This window comes from Papio anubis, chromosome 11, assembly GCF_008728515.1.
Source record: "Papio anubis isolate 15944 chromosome 11, Panubis1.0, whole genome shotgun sequence".
Taxonomy (NCBI): Eukaryota; Metazoa; Chordata; class Mammalia; order Primates; family Cercopithecidae; genus Papio; species Papio anubis.
In genome coordinates this window covers 85,864,532-85,882,851 of record NC_044986.1, presented here as the reverse complement: position 1 = coordinate 85,882,851, position 18,320 = coordinate 85,864,532, and the positions used below count along the sequence as shown (strand labels likewise).

Below are 18,320 nucleotides of genomic sequence, written 5' to 3'. Positions count from 1 at the left end.
TGGCAAAGAGTGCCAGTCCCCCATCGAGGGTGGACCCAACAGGTGGACAGCTCAGAGAGGCCTGGATGCTGGGGATGGGCTCTCAGCAGGTCAGATTCCAAGTGAGATGGGGCAAAGCTAGGCCGTGCCTTCAGCGTTCTCCAAAATAGCTCATCTCAGCTTGTGTAGAGCAGCCCTGCCATCTTCCTCCCCAGGAACTGGGGTGGCTGCCCTCTCGTGTTTCTGGGGGTCCATAAGACAGAGGGCCATCCACTCTTGCAGAGGGCTCCTTGCTGTTGGGAGAGCCACTTACAGAGCAATCTGTGTGATGCAGGCCTGAGATGGGAATAGCAGCTGTGAGGGGGCTGGAGCCCACTATTTTGTCAGGGAGGCACAGAGTACCAGGTCCACATGGGGCACCAGGGAGAAAGCAGAAACTCTAGAATCTAGAGCCCTTAGAGTGGCCTTGTGCAAATTAGGAAAAGCTCCTATGGTCAGTGGCTGATCTGACCACACATGGAAGCTACACAGGTGGAGGCTATGGAAAGCCCCTGCATCTCAGCAAGCCCTCTGGAGGTAGCCCTCTGCCTTCTGCTCTCTGCTTTAGGCAGCAGCAAGGGCTGTGTTCTGGCTCTCTGACCCTACACAGTGTGGACAGTTCAAGGGAGGCAGCCAGCCAGACTCGTGCAGTTGGTGGTAGCAGTCAGAGGGGGTCAAGCCAGATTTGGCCAGAACTTTGCCTATTATGGCCTCAGCAAATCTACAGGTTGGAAGGGGGCCTGCCCCACACAGCCCCACCTCAGCCCCGTGTGACTCTCCTGTGGGTGCCAAGCTTCCCCCTCCTTGCATGAGATCCCAGAGAATTCCTGCAGAGAAAGTGTAGTGCAGCTCCTGCTGGTCCTTGTGGGCTTCCTCCTGGGGTCTCCCACAGATCTAAATGCAGCCAAGACACTCCAGAGACCTCTGGCTGTGATATCCAAGCAGGCCTGCTAGGGCCAGCCATCCTCCAGCTACTTTGCAGAGCCAGGGGACATCAGCCAGTGCTGGAGGCTTGCAGTGGGTCTACGGCCCAGGGGGCCCTCCCCAGCTCATGACCCTAGCAGAAAGCAGGGGCAGGGCCGGCCAGGCTGCTGTCCTGAGCATGCACCCTAACCCAAGGGCTCATGAGTGTATGGAGTCACAGCTCCAAGCACAGGAGGGCTGCATGGAGGGATTTCCCTCCCTGAGGAGGGGAAAGGCTGCCGCCGAGTGGCCGAGGGGCTGGCTCGCAGGAAGGGCTGGGCCTTTGGCTGTTTTGAGTGCACAGCTGGGTTCTCCGCCCACGTTGGTCTCCCTGCAAGTGACTCAAGGTAGTGGTGGAGTTGGGGTGGTGGTGGGAATTCACTCAGTCCCAAAGTCAGACCCCAGGGAGGAGAGCCTCTTTGAGGTCAGGGATAGGGGAAGCCTCACAGCTTGGAGGGGACACAGGATGGGACATAGAGGATGGTGTCTAAGGGACTGGCCTCCGTTGGGGGCTGAGCTGAGGCTCAGCCAGGGGTCCCAGCCACAGAAAGGGGCAGAAGGAGCCGAGGTTTCAGGGCAACACATTTGGGGAGTGAAGCCGATGAGGAAGGATGCGGGACAGCCTGGCGAGAATGGAAACTGTGATGCTGCTGGGGAGACCAAGGCCAGGATTGGGGCCTTTTGACGTTAGGGTTTTCTCCTCTTCCTTTCTCTTCCCTCCCGTTGATGGTCTGAGTGACTCAAGCACAGCCTGAGTGTGTCTCTTGAGCGTCTCTGTGTGTACCTCTCTGTATTTCTCGCCCTTTCTAACCTGTGTCCTTCTTTCCTCTCTGCTCGGATTTCATCTCAGGCTAGCATGAATTTTCCATGCCAATGCTGCAGATGAGAGCAATGCCTACCAAGGGAGGACCGGAGGGGGAATCAAGCAACATGCTAGCATGGCAGGGGGAGGGTGTGGGGTGAGGCTGCGGCTCAGGGGCCTGGCCCCACCCACTGAGGCCCTGCCCTCTGCTGTCCTCCTGCCTTCTGCCCAGTAAAGACAGAGAGAGATCAGAGGTGTCAGAAAGGGTCCCGTCCCAGGAAAGGGTGAGGACATAGCACACACAGCTCTGGGTTGGGAGCATTAATCTGGAAATGTGCTCCCACTCACTGCCTTCCATTGAATATAAACCTTTGCCCCATGTCCGGAATGATGTTCAACCTAGCTGGAGCAGCAGGACTGATTTAAAGAAATGATAAGACAATGGAATGAAGCTGATTGGGGCTTCAGAGAACAGACAAAATCAGGGTCATATTGTGTGCGATGGTGTCTGTGTGTGTGAGCAGATGTGCTCACATGGGGCTTGTGATCTGTGGGAAAGAGAGAAGAGGTCATTGAATTTCCAAAAATATCTGTGATTAGAACAAAGCTGGGAAATTTTGCTTTAGAAAAAACTTGGGGAAGCTTTATCAGTCTACAAAGTTAGGCTGCCAGAAAAATTCTGAACTCTAGTAGAACAATCCCTCTCTCCACAAAACACACACAGAGCAAAGCTGTCCCTTGCAGAACTCCAACCTACCATGCCACTCTGGGCATCACTGAATGTGGTCAGCAGACAGGGTTGGGTGGAGGATGTCTTTGCTATGATGCTTCCTCCATCATACCACCTGGTCTTTTCCAGTGAAGTCACCGGCTTCCCTTTGTGAGGAACAGGAGTGGTAGCACTCTCTCCTGCTTTTTCCTGGAAGTTTGAAAGTGAGACTCAGGCTTGGATCTCACCATTTGCCCGTCCCCAGCCCAAGTCCATGCAGCCCCGCGGCTTGATGGTTTTGGTGGTGTTGTATCTGTTAGTTCCTTGGATTCATGTTCGCGTCTGCAGGCCTCCCTGGGCTCTCAGTGCAGACCTGCCGTTTCCCACTTCTCTTGGCACTTGGGTACATTAGCAAGACCACGATGCCTCCCATTCCTCATTTTGTGAATGGCAATAATAACAGTATTTATCTCACAGAGTTGTTGCTGTGAGTATAAAATATCTGTCTCAAAGTAAGTGGCCAATAAATGTTCACATTTCTCTCCAAGGACCTCACGTCTGGATCGCCCTTCTACGGCCCTGTTTGTGAGCAGTGTCTCCTGTCTTAAGGTTTCAAGGCTTGGCTAGAAGAGTGAGGGACCCTTACAGCATGCTCTCTTTCCTTCTTTCCTTCCTTTTTTTTCCTTCCTTCCTTCCTTCCACCAACGTCTATTAATGCCTCCCGTGGGCCAAGCACTGCATCAAATGCTGGACACTGTACCATGCAGTCCAGGGTGAGACCAGCCAGAAGACGCATTGATGTGTTAATATGTGAGAAGCTTTTAGGATGGTGCCTGGCGCACACTAGTGCCATGTAAATGTTGCTACATATCGACATGGTCAGTTATGGCGGGCAAGCACCACAGCTGTGGAGCACACTGGGGTCAGCTCACTCAGGTCTGGGGAGTCAGGGAGGAAGTGGCATGGAGCCAACACTAGGTAAAGAAGGAGGGAAAGAAGGTGGGGCCAGGCAGAGTGTGTGGCTCCAAGGCAGGAGATGCCCCGGCTGTGTGGGGAACTAGAAGCACCAAAGCCCTGCTGGATTAAGGAGGGCCTTGGGAGCCACAGGGGAGCCTGTGGAGCAAGCTTGGGTCAGAGTGCAGGTCTTGGAAACTGCTGAACAGCTGACTGAACTGCATTGGGTGGAGATGCATTCCTGGTATGAGTTTTGAGGGAGCTCTGATGTCTCAGCAAGGCTCCAAGATGCTCCATGGCAATTGGGAGCCCACCTCTGTGCTCCTGGGGTACCTGAGGCAGGCTTTCCCAGGCCTCTGAGACTGGGCGGCTAGGGCCACAGCCAGCTCTGTTCTAATCAGGCTCTGGGGTTTCTTTCTTTGCAGATGTAGGAGGAGCTCAAGTGCTGGCAACAGGCAAGCCCCCTGGGGCTGAAATCGGTAGGTGGCTGCCCATGTTATTCTGTGCACAGGGTCAGGGGCAGGAAGGAGACTCCCACAACACACAAGCAGAGGGCTGCAGTGCTGGAATTGGTTCCCTGCTGTCAGCATAGGAAAAGGGGCACCTCACCTCCAGGCCCTCCCGAGTGGCTGACAGCTTTATTTTGGGGGGCAACACCTTGCATTAAAGCTCATCCACACAGGAGGCATGATACCTCAGGGCCAGAGATACGTGACTCCAGCACCCACAGAGCCCTATCCTGCAACCATGGGCCCTGAAAGCACGCTCTGCCAGGCTCACAGCCCTCATCAGTGCCTCCCTCCACCTGCGAGCTTCCAGCCTCTCTGCCCCTTAAGGGCCTCATATGCTGGCCAGGCTCAGTCTGCATGCCTCACCCTCTGAGAAGGCTCTGGATGCCCATGATTCCAAGCCAACCCAGCTTCTCCTGTCATGAGCTCCTTCCCAGCCCTCCCCAGCTGACTGCAGGCTCCTCAAAGGCCAGATAGGCCTTATCCATTCTCCTGCATTGCTCACCATAGAGCAGGCAATTAACACACACCCAATAGATGAGTGGATGAATTAACGAAGGGATCGGTGAGGAAGGGCTAGGAGGCTCAGGCGGCCAGAGAAATGAGCAACTCACCATTTGGGGCAGGTAGCCAGGTGAGCTTCAGGGAGCGTTGAAAGGTGGGAACAATTTCCACAGCTGAAGGAACCAGGGATGGTGCTTCTGAAGGAGGGGATGGGGTGCAGGCAGAGGCTGGGAGCAAAGTGACTCCTGGGAGAGTGGAAGGTGAGGCTGGCCTCAGCCAGTGGGAGATGGCGTGTTAAGGGCCACATGCGTGCTTTGGACCTCATCTGGAATGTAGAGGGAGCTGCAGGTGACTGAAACCCGGTGTTCAATTCCTTCCTGAGTTTCAGATTTCAAGTACGCCCTCATCGGGACTGCTGTGGGCATTGCTGTATCTGCCAGCTTCCTGGCCCTGAAGATCTGCATGATCAGGAGGCACTTATTTGACGACGACTCTTCTGACCTGAAAAGCACACCTGGAGGCCTCAATGGTGAGGGATGCGGTGCTCAGGCCTGGCTCTGCCCGACGAAGCCAGGCACCGAGGGCCACTCTGTGATGCTGGCTACAGCAAGAACGAACCCACAAGCGCAGAGCCCAACAGGCTGTAAAGGAAGGCAATGACCTCTCCAGGTTTCTGTCTCTCTTACTATGTCTTTGCCTCTGTTTCTCTTTCTTCTGTCTTTCTCTCTCTGTCTATTTGTGTTCCTTTTTCTGTTTCTCTTTCCATCATTCTGTCTTTCTGTGACTCTTTCGCTCTGTACCTTTCCTTTCTGTTGCTCTTGGCAGTCCTGAGAATCACAGTGGGAGAGGAACTAAAATTGGCTTCACACAGAAATTTCTGTTCTCTCATCCAAATGATGAGATCAAATAAACCCAGTGCCAGGAGGCAGCGAGGTTGGTCGTAAGTGTGGGTGGATGGTGGGAGGTTCTGTTGACTGTGTGGGTCAAGATGCATTTTTTTCCATAAATTGGGAAAGTCCTTCTCAAAACAGTACTGAGTAGCCCCTCAGATAGAAACTGAGCTGGCTGATGCGCACCATGGCACAGTCCTCCACCTCCTTGGCACCCAAAATGCAGTGTTGATTTGCGTCCCTTCTCTCAGGGTATCACCCCCAAACTCATCCTCTGTTGTATTAGACGGCTCAGTGCAATGATGGTGCAGTTTTCCACGGGGTGCTTCTGGGGAGAACAGAGCCTCACTGTCTTTCTGGAAGATGTGATTATGATCCGTGAAGATAAGCAGAAGGGGCTGGTCTGGGCCAGGAGAGGAGGAGGCTTCCCAAGATGCTGGCGTGTGCATCACCCAAGGGGCTTAATAGGCCATGGGAGTTTGCTTATCCTTGAGTTTGCTTATCCTTGTGTATCCCCACAAATAAGGGGAGGAAACAGCCTCTTCATCACATGGCAGCCAGGCCCCGGATCTCTCGAGGGCATCATGAATGAGAGGACCCAGGAGAGGGAGGTGAAAGTTCTAGGGAACGCTCTGCACCTCTTGTCACAGGACCCCCTTCCTAATACCCGGCTTTCTCTGTTTAGACACCATCCCGCTAAAGAAGAGAGCCCCAAGGTAAGGTCACTGCCCACATAGTCAGGGAGGGGTATCGTGTTCTCTCCTGTCTTGGCCATGCCACTCCCTTGCCTGTCATCCCCAGCCTTCTCTGCGTCCTGGCATGCTTTCTAGGTGACTAGAATGCACCTCATGGCCCCCTCCTTACACTCTCTCCTCCTCTGGACGAGTGGGCAGGTGTCACAAGAGTGAGGGCCACAGGATACAGTCGTCAAAGGAACTAGGGCTCGCCTCTGCACAGCCTGGATTAGATCCTGCTCCACCTCCACTCAGACCCCTTCAGTGCATACCTCTGACACTCAGAATGAGGCCTCCAGCCCCTGTCACTTGGGAGGTCACATGTGGTTTGTTCCAGGTTTCCAGGCTTCTCTGCTGGCATCAAGGTACCCTGCTCTTCTGTGCGGAGCCCATGTCCTCAGGGATGGTCCTGCCTCAGGACCTTTGTATTTGCTGTTTTCTGTCATTGGAATGCTCTTTGCCGGAAAGCTGCAAGCCTCGCCTCTCTTTTCATTCAAATCCCTGCTTCAGTGTCACCACTACATCATAGAGGGCCTATTTAAAGTACAATCCCCTCTCGACTCCAACCACCATTCTCTTCTCTTTGCTTGGCTTCAGTTTTCTTTATAATTCTCTGCACTAGTTGATGCTATATGATATATTGATTTGTCTATTTTGTATGGGTTTCTTTCTAAAATGTAAGCTCCGGGCAGGTAGGGTCTTCCTTTTCACTTCTGTAGCCCAGCACTTAGCACAGTGCCAGGGACAAAGTGGATACTTGCATATGTGTTGAATGAATGAATAAATAAATGAACATGAGGCCATGGGCTAGGTGCTGGGGGTCAAGGAGAGAGAAGTAGGACAATCTCCTTCAGTCTACAGGGGAGACAGGCAGGTCTCAGGTGGTGGCTGCACAGTGAGGGTGGGAGTCCCGGGAGGGCTATGGCAGGCTATGTGTGTGTTGCCTTGTGTCTTGGGGGTGCAGAGGGCTGCATAGCCACTAGGAGGTGCAGGGGAGCCTCAGGCTACATGCGGAAGGACTAAGAGAAGCTCAAGAAGGCAGCGGGAAACCTAGCATATGTAAGCATCATGGGTAAAACCTGCAGCTGACAAACATGCCATGTGGCAGAAGTAAGTGTTTCATGTGACGATGTGGAAGGAAGGGCTGGAGAGATAAGTAGTTTCTACGCATGTACAGTCAGAGGAGCTGGTGCTAAGCAATGGAGTCTGAAATCTATCCTGAAACTTCTGGTCGCCTACTGATGGATTCTAAGCAGGGGAGGGATAGAATATTTTTTTGTTATCTGGTAGCATGGAGGAGGGCCCAGCTGCAGCCAGGAAGATGTGCTGGAAGTCCGGACAAAGACACAGGCCTGGTGCAAAGCCCTGCTGGAGTAAGTCCGGGTGGAGGCAATGGAGAAAATAAAAGATGGGAACAAAGTTAAGGAGGAGCTGGCCCAGGGACCTGGGATGAAGGACTGAGACAGCCACTGGAGGAGAGAAAAGAATCTAGAACAGCTCAGAGTTTTCTCTGAGCTGGTGCCCTTTGGGAAGTTGGTGGGGAGCAGCTTTGGGCAGTGAGCTGGTTGAGATGAAATTTTTTTTTAACATGGTGAACCGAAGGTTTCTGGACACTTCCACGTAGAGGAGATGTCTAGTAAGTAGCTGGCATTTAGGACAGAGGCCTGGGCTGACACAGGGATAATGGCTTTTAGAAAGTACCCAGAGCCCAGTCTCACCCTCCAGTTCTTCCATGGGACCTGGGACTGGGTAACTTCCAAGCAGTGGCTATTGAAGGAGCAGATGGATTAATGGCTGCATGAGGGATGAACGCATGGTGCACTGTGGCTGCAGGTCATCACTCATCAGCCCTCATGGAGTCATGCCCTTGGGATGAGCTGGACATGGATTGTCTTGAGAAGTTCATTTTTTTTTTTTTGTGAGGATTTGTCCTCCCTCAGATATTGTAGTTTTCAGCAGTGGTTTCTGATTGCGAAGCATTAAAGCAAGTTTCATCAACTCTGTCTCCCAGCATTCCATCTCTCCTTCTGTTTCTGCCTCTCACTCTCCTTCTCCCTGTCCCCTCCCATGTCATCCCCCCCACCCCAAGTTTGTGTCAGTCCACTGGGTCCTGGGCTGGAGAAAACAGGGGATATAACTTATCATCCAAGACAGGACTTTATGAGAGTGAGAAGAGACTCTGTAAAAGTTACACCAGGATGATGGGTGTGAGCCTGGACTGTCCTAGGGAAACAGATGTGTGGTCAACTTAGGTTGAGTGGGCCTGTGAAGTCTCCAGGACCTGGTGGCCACACAGCACTCCTCTTGCTGGCCATGTCACATTCTGTGCACTCAGGGCATGTAACCAGCTTGAGTGGGTTTTGGAAATGTGTGGTGGAATTGGAGATATTTCAGGTTGAGGGACCAGAGATGCCATGTGTCCCATTTCTCTCTCTCTCTCTCTCTCACACACACACACACACATATTCACACACACCCAGACCCACATTAGCTGAAGTTGTCACATTCCTTTTTATAGAAGAAACATGCCGAACAGCTCCCAGTGCCCCCAAATCCACTGATGGAGGGAGAGTGGAGTTCCGTGCTGGTCACCTCTTCACACCCCTCCCTTCCCTTCACCCTAAGAGGCTTTCACCCTGGGGCAGCTCTGTGTTCTTCTAGCCCTAGGGGGGTTGGCACAATCACAGGTTCTCCTGAGCATGCAGCTGTAGCACCTGGCCAGGAGGGTGTCCCAGTCCCCACTGACCCAAGGGCAGCACTCGGATGACTGTGGGTTGGGCGCTGAGTCAGCCTCTCCCACCGTGGAATCAGGGTGGACTGGCCATAATAAGAGTTTTCACACAGGGCTCTTGGAGGACATGAGGAGGCTAGATTGAGTCTGGAAGGGCAAGAAGGATTGACTCCCTAGAACCTTTGTTGCCTTTGTGGGTCCAGGTAGCCTCTGTGGTGAGGAGTGCAGGAGGAGTCTCTTTTGAATGGGTGGGCTGTGTTAGCCATGGCGAAGACTCTGGCACCACATGGCCTCAGGGGCCCTCTGTTGGGTGCTTAGGTACCCAGGCGGAGGACACAGGCTGCTGTGGCCAGCTCAGGCCCTGTGGTTAGGAATATTGAAACGTGTGGGGATTCTAGCCCAGTGACCTTCTCACCACAGGGAGGGCTCTAAAGTGCTGGAGCTCCACCCAGCACAGGGACGCTACCTTGACCATCCGAACTCCTGGCACACATTGACGGGGACTTTGAGTTAAGGCACTTTGCTTTGCAAATCACCAGACCTTGAACCAGACCATGCTTCAGGGACATCTTAGCCGTGGACTTGACATAGAATGAAATTCCACAAAACCTGATCCTTAATCCTGTTGTATGTGTGTGCACGCATATGTGTGTGTGTGCATGTAGTGCCTATGTATATGTGTGTGTATATGCGTGTAGTCACTCATGATAGACTCTGACACACATACGTCTGTGTGGGAAGATGCTGCTGTGAGCAATACAACACAGACCCATTTGAAAACACTGCTGAATGAGCAGTTACTGTGCTTTTTATGTTCTTTTGCATGATCATCTAAGAAGAGCATCTCTGTTATATGTGTTTTTTGGAAGTTCTGGGTTATTTTGAGCCATCAGGGCTATAGAAGGCATTTTTCATAATCCAGGAAAGATGGCTCCAATAGTTATTCAACAATGAACTTTTTGAAAGCAAAGTTCATGAAAAAACATGAAGGGATGCTAGAGGAAGCAGGTGGGTGAGGGAGGCAAGAAATAAAGGCCAGGAGAGAGCAGGGCTGGGAAGCAATGGCTGGATGGGAGTTCATGCCCCTGATAATACATTGCCCTCACCACGTGCAGGGAGCTGTTCTTGGCAGGTATCGTAACAGAGCTCCTCTGCAAATAGAGGGACTTTCAGAGAGAAGCAGGATTCGAGTTTCCAAAACTAACACTAGATGGAGTCAGGCTGAGTCATGAGGCAGTCAGACCCAAAAGAGCAAGCTAATGACAAGCAAGCCACTCTCCTGCAGCAAGCTTTGCACTGTCTTTCTGTCATCTAAGGCTTAGGCAATAAACATACTTTTATTTTCTTTTGCAGGAGAAACCACAATTTCTTCGAAAGGTGAGTTGTAAGAGTGATCACTTGTCTTAAAATGAGGACAGGCAGTCTCTGCCCTGTGGGGCTGCATGGGTTTTCGGCAAGGCCTCTCCCTCACCCTGGCCACGCGGGAGGGGCAATGATGGCCATGGCCAGGAGCCCTCATGCCAGGACAGCTGTGAGACCAGGAATCAGCATCACCTTGGGATGTGCTGGTACTTGGCAAGATTTAAAGTGAAGCTGTGGGGCATTTGCCCAGTTAGAGCTGAGAAAACAGAGTTTTAACAGGATAGGTAAGCTGTTTTTCATTCTCCAAGACCCATCCTATGATAGTGTCCAATCTAATAATTAGCCAATTTAGTCCATTTGGTGAAAAAAATTCCCAGACATCTCTTCATGTCATTATGCTATCAGTTCGGCTGGGTATTTGCATCTCAGTGCTGCTTTGGGGTCTCGGAGTGGACGAAGCCCGTATGTGGAGGGCCAGTCTGCAGAAGGGGACAGGATCTTGGACCCCTGATTGAATGAGCCTATGAATGAACACTCCTAGGAATGAAGGCATCTTCACCAGGGTTTTGAGAATCATTATTTCACAATCCACCTTCCCCAGCTTTTTCCTCACTTCATGCGCCATGAATGTGCCAAACCCACTGAGAATTTGCTCCCTGTCTGACCAGCCCAGGATGGTCACACAGTCCTGGGGCGATCTCTTGATCTTTCTCTCACTCTCCTGCTTTATGAAAAAATTTCAAATCCAAAGAAAAGTTGAAAGAACGGGACAATCCAAATATATACACCGTTCACCTAGGGTCACTCATTGACATGGTGCCCCCTTTGCTTTATCTCTGTGAACATAAGCATTTTTGACTGATCGACTTGCAAATTAGTATAGATACCATGATATTTCACCCCTGAATACAGCACCATTGTGTCTCCTATTGTGTGTAATCACAATACAATGACCACTCCTAAGAAAATTAATGCTAATTTAATATCAGCTATTATATAGTCCATATTTAAATTTCTCTGGTTATTTCAGAAGTATCTTTTATTGCTCTATTTTTTTGTGCTATTTTCCAATCCAGAAAAAATATTTGTATTTATTTTATCTTTTTTAAAGTCTCTTTCAGTGTTGAACAGCCCCTCTGCTTTTTATCTTTATGACATTGTTGATTGAGAAGTCCCTAAACCCCGTTGTCTTACACAATGTCCCATTTTCTGGATTTGTCTGATTGTTTTCTCCTGAGTGGATTCAGATTGAAGTTTTTGGTCGGAAATACCACAAGGTGATGTTGTGTACATTTCATTGTGTTGCATCACTGTTGGTGATGCTTCGTTTGCTTGGTTAAGGGAGTGACCACTAGATTTCTATATTTGTGGAAATTAGAATTTTCCCCTCTGAAATGAATGAATAACACAAAGGGAGGCACTTTGACACTATGTGAATATCCCGACCCCCAGCAATTCTTCACCTAATGATTTTAGTCTATTCATGATCCTGCTTGAAGCAGTTATTGCCATTGGTGATTACAAAATATTGACTTTCTGATTCCAGCATTTCTTCTATATCTGATAGCTGACATTCATCTAGAAGAAAGCCTTTTTATTCTATCTCCCCTTTCTCCTTTTTCTTTTGTTGAGGATTATTACTGTGAACTTCAATGCATTTTAATCCATTACCATCATGATTCTTTCTGATGCCCAAATTGTTGCAAATTTGGCTTGTGCAAGTCACTTCTTGGGGGGCCCTGTGTCCTTCAGACAGAACCTCATTAGTCTTTGAGCACGTGCTAGACTTCTGACAACACAACATCTGAGACTCACCTTGTCTTGTTCCCAAGAGTAGCACAAAGGTCTAATTTTCCCAATGGTCCCTGTTTCTTTCTCTCTCTCTCTCTCTCTCTCTCTCTCTCTTTTATTTTATTTTATTTTAAGTTTTACTATGGAATGATTTTTAGAAACTAAGATCTGGGCACAATGTGTGCTCAGGGCTACTGAGGTGTCATTGATTCTAGGCCCTTTCAATGGACAGAGTCAGGAAATGTGCATTTAAATTACAAACTCAGTATCATAAGATTTTTTCTAAGCTTTCCCTATTCCATATGTCTAGATTGCCTTCTCCAAAGTAAAAACCCTGCTTTTCAACCACATAATATTTTTACTCATTTTCTCTATTCTATAATACACACAAAATACCTCCAGAAATTAGAGCACTATACAGCGGTAGACCTGCTCTGTAAACTTGCACATTTCTTTGCAGTGGCTTTAGCCCTCTAGGTATGTACAGCCAGAGTATTGTGTTCAAATGAAATTAATTATATTCTCTGTGTGGTTATGTTATCAATTGGATAGAGAGTCAGAAACATTTGTTTTAGTGTGTATTCTATTTTACTATTTCCTGTTTTAATCTTTTAAAATTTTAATTTACATAGTTTTGTAAACAGAGATACATGTGTGTCATGTACACGATTCAGAGATAAACTATATAAACAGATAAACTCGGAGAAGTGTTTCTTTTGTAACTTCACTCCACCGTATTCCTACCTACTGCTTTGAAGTTGCCATTTTCAATAATTCCTGGTTTATTCTTTCTGTGATAATGTTACAAAAATATATTTAATTAAAAACACTTTTATATAGACACACATTTTTAAAAATAAAATTAGAAAATGTTTACATATAGATGTATACATCTGGGCATATATACTTTTTCCAGCACTTGGATGGTTTTATTACTTACTCAGATGTCTGATCCATTTGGCATTTATTCTGGTGTGTGGTGTGAGTTACAGATCCAATTTTGTTTTTTTCCCAAATGGCAATTGATTTATTCCAATACTATTTTTTAAAACCACCCTATTTCACCCGTGTTTCATTTGCCACTTTTATAATGTTCTAAATTTCTATATGTACTAGGATATTTCTAGACTTTATTCTCCATTGGCATTTGTGGTTATTCATGTGCTGAGGGCTTCCTAGAGAGGCTGAGCCTAGAGAGGCTTCCGGATGTGCTCTACCTTCTGATGGGGCTGGTTCCCTCCACCCGCACACATTATGCTTCCTTTGCAGGGGACATTCTTGCTAGTTTATTCCAGCTATTTTTGCATATTTATTTTTCCGTATGAACTTCGGAATCAACTTCAGAATCTTTCCACAGAAACAGAAATCTTTCATGGTGTGGGGGCTGGGGGAGGTCCCAGTGGAGAGTTTTATGACGATTGCTTTGTGTTTTTGGCTACCGGGTTTTTGTATAGACCAAAGCAAATAAAGTAAAAATAACCCACAGAAAAAAAGAAGCAAACATCTTGGTATTTAGATTGGGATTGCATTACATTTACATATCGAGTTAACAACGATTTACTTCTTTACGATGTTAAGTGGTTCTCCACGGAAAAGAGGTAATTTTTTTCATAAAAAGTTATCTGATTTTGTGTGTTACTGTTTTGTGTGTTTCAGGAGAGTTTTCAGATTTTACTCTTATAAGATTGTCATATATTTTGTTATATTTATTCATAAGTATTTTGCCTTTGCTGCTTTCAAAATAGAGTTTTTGTCATGATGTCGCCTACCAGGTCTTTGATTGTATTTTGATTTTGGGGGATTATGTTAACATTATAGGAGTTGCCTTGTTGCCTGCCAAATCCAAGGCAAACAAAACTTCATCCACTTTGATGATAAAAAGAGAAGTCATTCCTCGAGGTTAATAGGCATATTTTGGGAAACTTGTCGCTTTCTGTAGTTGGTGAATTTGCACAGATCTGTACAGATCTGGGCAGATGCTAAAAGGAACAAGGTAGATAGACCTATGAGAATGGAACTGGAAAATAATGCCTTCACATCTGAACTACAAGCTGTTACAGAGGGTGAGAATGCTTGTTGAATTCTTTTATTATTTTTCTCTGTTTTCTCCTCTGTCCCTTGAGTTTTTACGATATTATGTCATCTGCCAAAATATAGTTCTTCTTTCCCAATTGCTATGCCTCTAATTGTTTTCTCCTCTCCGATTGCATTGACTAAAAACACCAATGTTAAATAATAGTGGGAAAATTGTGCATACAACATGCCTCTGACAGACTTTGATGGGAAATCCACTAGTGGTGTCCATCAAGTAAGATGCTGGCTCTAGGGCTGAAGCACACATATCTTATCATGTTGAGGAGCATTCATCAGTTCCTATTTTACTGAGTTTTAAAAATCAGTGTTGGATTTTGCTAAAGATTTTTTTCAGTATTAGCAGGCATAAATGTATCCTAAAGAGATGAACCCTGGGGCTAACCAGAATGTATAGGCACCCTCATTATTAGTTTCACTTTTGTTGTTTTTTTTGTTCTTCTCTCCTTGTTGGTCTATGTGATTCTTGGAGGATGTGGTCAAAGATTTGGGTCTGTAGCCACTAAATTGTAGGGTATGCAACACTCTTGCTCTTTCTCATGATGCCAGCCTGGAGTACCATGCAGCCTAATTCACCTACTAGTCCAGCCAGCAGATGCTACCCCAGACTCTGCCAGCCTTACCTTGTTTTCTCCAGATTGTGCCTGGCTCTCTGGTGGCTGGTGACACACCCATCTGCAGAGGTATCGCTACCTGTCAGAGCACCTCATCCAGATAGCTCAGCAGGATGCTACCCTGACTCTGCCAGCCTTTTACCTTGTTTTCTCCAGATTGTGCCTGGCTCTCTGGTGGCTGGTGACACACCCATCTGAAAGAGGCATCGCCACCTGTCAGAGAGACAATCCCCATCCATGAGGTAGCTCAGCAGTGTCCCTTCTTCTGTTCAGGCAGCCAGCAGGAGGCTGCCTCTGGCTGGCCTTCCACCTGGAGTATTGGTATCTCAAGTGCGAACCTGGCTAATCCCAGCTTCTTTAGATCCCTTCCTTAACAACACCTGATGGGGCCTTTTAATGCAGGGCTTGTTAAAGACAGTAGGAAGGATGAACCCTCTGCTCAGCCTCTGGTCCTCTAAACCCCATGTTCCTCTGGACCTTCCGTCTTTTCAAGGAGAGAGAAAACCCTGACGGCCTTTGAGGCCCTTGCATGGAATCCCTTCCTTTACTTTCCTCGCCACTTCTTCTTACCATATCTTGCTGGTTTCCAGTGTCTTTCTTGTCTTTAATGTTGGTTCTACTACCATCAAGCTCTATATCCCTGACCATGACCTGTGTCCTTGGTCCTCAAATAGGGGGTAGTCAAGTTTTTGTCTGTTTTGTCTGTCTGTTTTATGGCCTTTGATGTGGCTTGTCCCACATCTATCCCGCCTTCCTGCTGTTGCTGCCCCATCTCTCATGGGGAGATCTTAGCTGTCAGGAGACTGTGACTGAATATGCACAATGGAAAGTCATAAACAATTTCGCATCATTCAATGTAAACATATATACCATTATATTATATTCCAGATGTCTATGTGAAACTACAGTGAGGGTGTGAATTTGGTCTTAAGGCATGGAGGTATAAGTGAGTTCCTTAGAAGGGTCTGCGTCCTACTTTCAGCCCAAGTTCTGTTGTATCAGAGTCTGGTTTACATCTTCACTTCCATGTTCCTCTTTTTAGACACCTGTGCTGTCCTTCCCTTCCATCAAAGCTGGTACACCAAGTATGGAGAAGTCTCACCCTCTGTAACAGCTTGCAGTTCAGATGTGAAGGCATTATTTTCCAGTCCCATTCTCATAGGTCTATCTACCTTGTTCCTGGTAGCATCTGCCCAGATCTATGCAAGTTCACCAACTACAGAAAGCGACAAGTTTCCCAAAATATGCCTATTAACCTCGAGGAATGATTTCTCTTTTTGTCGTCAAAGTAGATGAAGTTTTGTTTGCCTTGGGTTTGGCAGGCAGAAAACAACTTCCAGGTTGAGCTCTCCCCTTTACCCAGAAGCCACTGGCCTTCAGGTTCCTTTCTATGTTGCACAAGGAAGTGTTCCGCCTTGCAGGCTTTGCTGATGAGCTTTTTTACCTGTTTAATTGTGTGAGTTGCATGAACACATGCAATAATTAGAGCATAGTTGCCCTGTCAATAAGTCTTCCAGGTGGTTCTCTTCCTTTCCAGAGATGCACAGGTGATTGAGCTGTAGGTGAGCAGTGATGTGAAGAGGGATTCTAGCTCTGTGGACAGCGGCCCATGGTTAACGTCTCAGGATGTTCTGCATTCGAAAACCCAAGGCTGGTAGTGAACTTTCACATGGACTGAATATTGGAGGTAAATAATAGAAGGAATAGACTATACAGTGCCTCTGTCCTGAAGGAAACTATCACGCCTCTTCTGGAAGAAGCGGACTGCACAGAGGAAGCCTTGAGCGCTTTAGCCTGCAGTAGGAAAAGGTGGACACCAAAAACTTCACCCTGTGTTCGAGCTGTTCATGCTTCCACGAGGGCATGGTGTCCATGTCCGTGAAACCTACTACAGAAAATGGCTCATGAAAAGGGGAATCGGACCCAACACACAGCTTCCTATGCACTGCCATCTTCTCATCAGTTAGGCAATACTTTGTAGAACGATTAGCTTCGCCTCTTAGCTGCCAGAAGATCCCTTCTTAAAGATGAACTCTGTGAAGATTTGGGAGTCCTGAAACATGGGGTCTCCGGGATGGTCTCCAGCCCTATCGATGATGAACACTGGCCTTCTGGAGGGGAAATGGCAGGCTGGGCTGGTGTGGGAGGAAGGGCTTTGGCATTCATGGAATGGGCCTGCTGCTCTCAGACCTTCGAAGGACGGAACCAACAAAGGACCAAATAAGAAAGCAGATACTGTGCCTTGTAGAGGGCCATGAATGTCAGTTATTATTTTTTCTCCTTATATAAATTATTTTGTGGTTATTATTACAATGTGCATGGCTGTTGCATAAAAGACATGACTGGTGGAGGCTCAGGAAAGCCACGTCATTCTACAATTGCCATCAGGCTAAGGCCCCATGAGCATTTCTCTCCCTTGTAATATTAACCCTGTGTTTCTGGGATCACATCACGGAATTTTCTTTGCTTTTCCACTTTCCAGGAAATCTTTTGGACTGGGCTGCCTTCTTCATGTGTGATGAAAGATGAGCTGTATTTCAGAACAAAGTGCTGTGTTGTCATAATTTGCCTGACTCCCAGGGCGTCTCTTATGCAACTTGATAACGATGCTGTTCGTTAGCAGCCTTTGTTAACTGATAACCAAGAGTGGTAACGTGATACTCATAAGCAATTTTCTGTGTGTAAGATAAAATAAACCATCTTGTATGGGATCTGCTAATTGATTTGCTTCCTTTAGCAGCATTTTAATTAAGACATCTGGTTTGTGAATGGCAGAAACACTTGTGAACTGAAGGTGAATGCTCCTGGACTCTCAGCCATCGTTTTACCTTCTGTACATACAGCAAAACCTTGGTGTTCTCTCCCCGACCCCACCTCATGACATATTTTCCTAACACCACCACTGCACTCTGGTTTGGTTTTAGCCCCACACAAAGTTTCCTAAGTGAAGAACAGAGAGAATTATGCTGAAGGCCAGCGTCCTCTCCTTGGGTCATAAAGGCCGACATCATATGGGAGGCCAATGGGCAGGAGGCCCTGACATTGAGGTCTCCCTGGCTTACACTCCAAACCCAAGCTTAATATCTTCCTTCTAGATGGCCTTCTAGTCCTATTGGAAGCTCTCTGAAGCCCCCCTCGACAGCTCCTCTCCATAAGAGCAACTCCTGGGGACACAGGGTCCAATGGGCAGTAGCTCTTGGAAGTGACTGAAAGGAGTCCTAACAAGCCATTGGGTCTGCAGTGTAGCTTCTTGAGTCAGGGCCATTCCAGCATGGTTGCCTCACCCCATGGTTTGACAGTATGCTAGCAGAGGCCAGAGTCTGGGCTAAGCCCCATCCTCCCAGCCTTGTAAGTTCTGGGACCCCAGGACACATACAGCTTCCCCCACCACAGCCCGCCAAGCATGGAGAACATCAGACCCAAATGGAAGGGGACAAATGGTTCTCAGATGTCAGGAGGAAGAGTCATCCTGCACAGCAAAGCAGGTCACAGATGGCTGCAGCCAGCCAGGATCTAATGAAGTGGCAGTGGTTTGGGGCCTCCAGGATTCAGTATGGGAAGGAGGGGAAGGTGAGATGGGAGAGGGTTAACTGGCAAGGTCAACAAATTAAAAATCATCTATATATGTATCAGTCTATATATCTGTAA

At 47.9% G+C, this 18,320-nt stretch overlaps 1 protein-coding gene across 11 annotated transcripts in view; it reads left to right on the top strand.

The window, feature by feature from the left end:
• Positions 1–17,395, top strand: part of TMEM273 (transmembrane protein 273) — a 37,015-nt gene extending 19,620 nt beyond the window's left edge. Inside the window, exons 2-6 of one of the 11 annotated variants that reach the window (XR_002524266.2) lie at positions 3,872–3,925; positions 4,848–5,128; positions 6,035–6,065; positions 10,168–10,191; positions 16,210–17,395. Coding sequence is in view for 10 of the 11 variants with exons in the window: in XM_021943259.2 (XP_021798951.1) it covers positions 3,872–3,925; positions 4,842–4,988; positions 6,035–6,065; positions 10,168–10,191; positions 15,715–15,940 (482 nt within the window). In the remaining variant the exon portion in view is untranslated. Of the gene's footprint in view, positions 1–3,871; positions 3,926–4,841; positions 5,129–6,034; positions 6,066–10,167; positions 10,192–15,714 lie in introns of all 11 variants that reach the window. The other 10 variants (XM_021943260.2, XM_021943261.2, XM_021943259.2 and 7 more) reach the window with 10 other exon arrangements.
• The last annotated feature ends 925 nt before the right edge of the window (positions 17,396–18,320 follow it).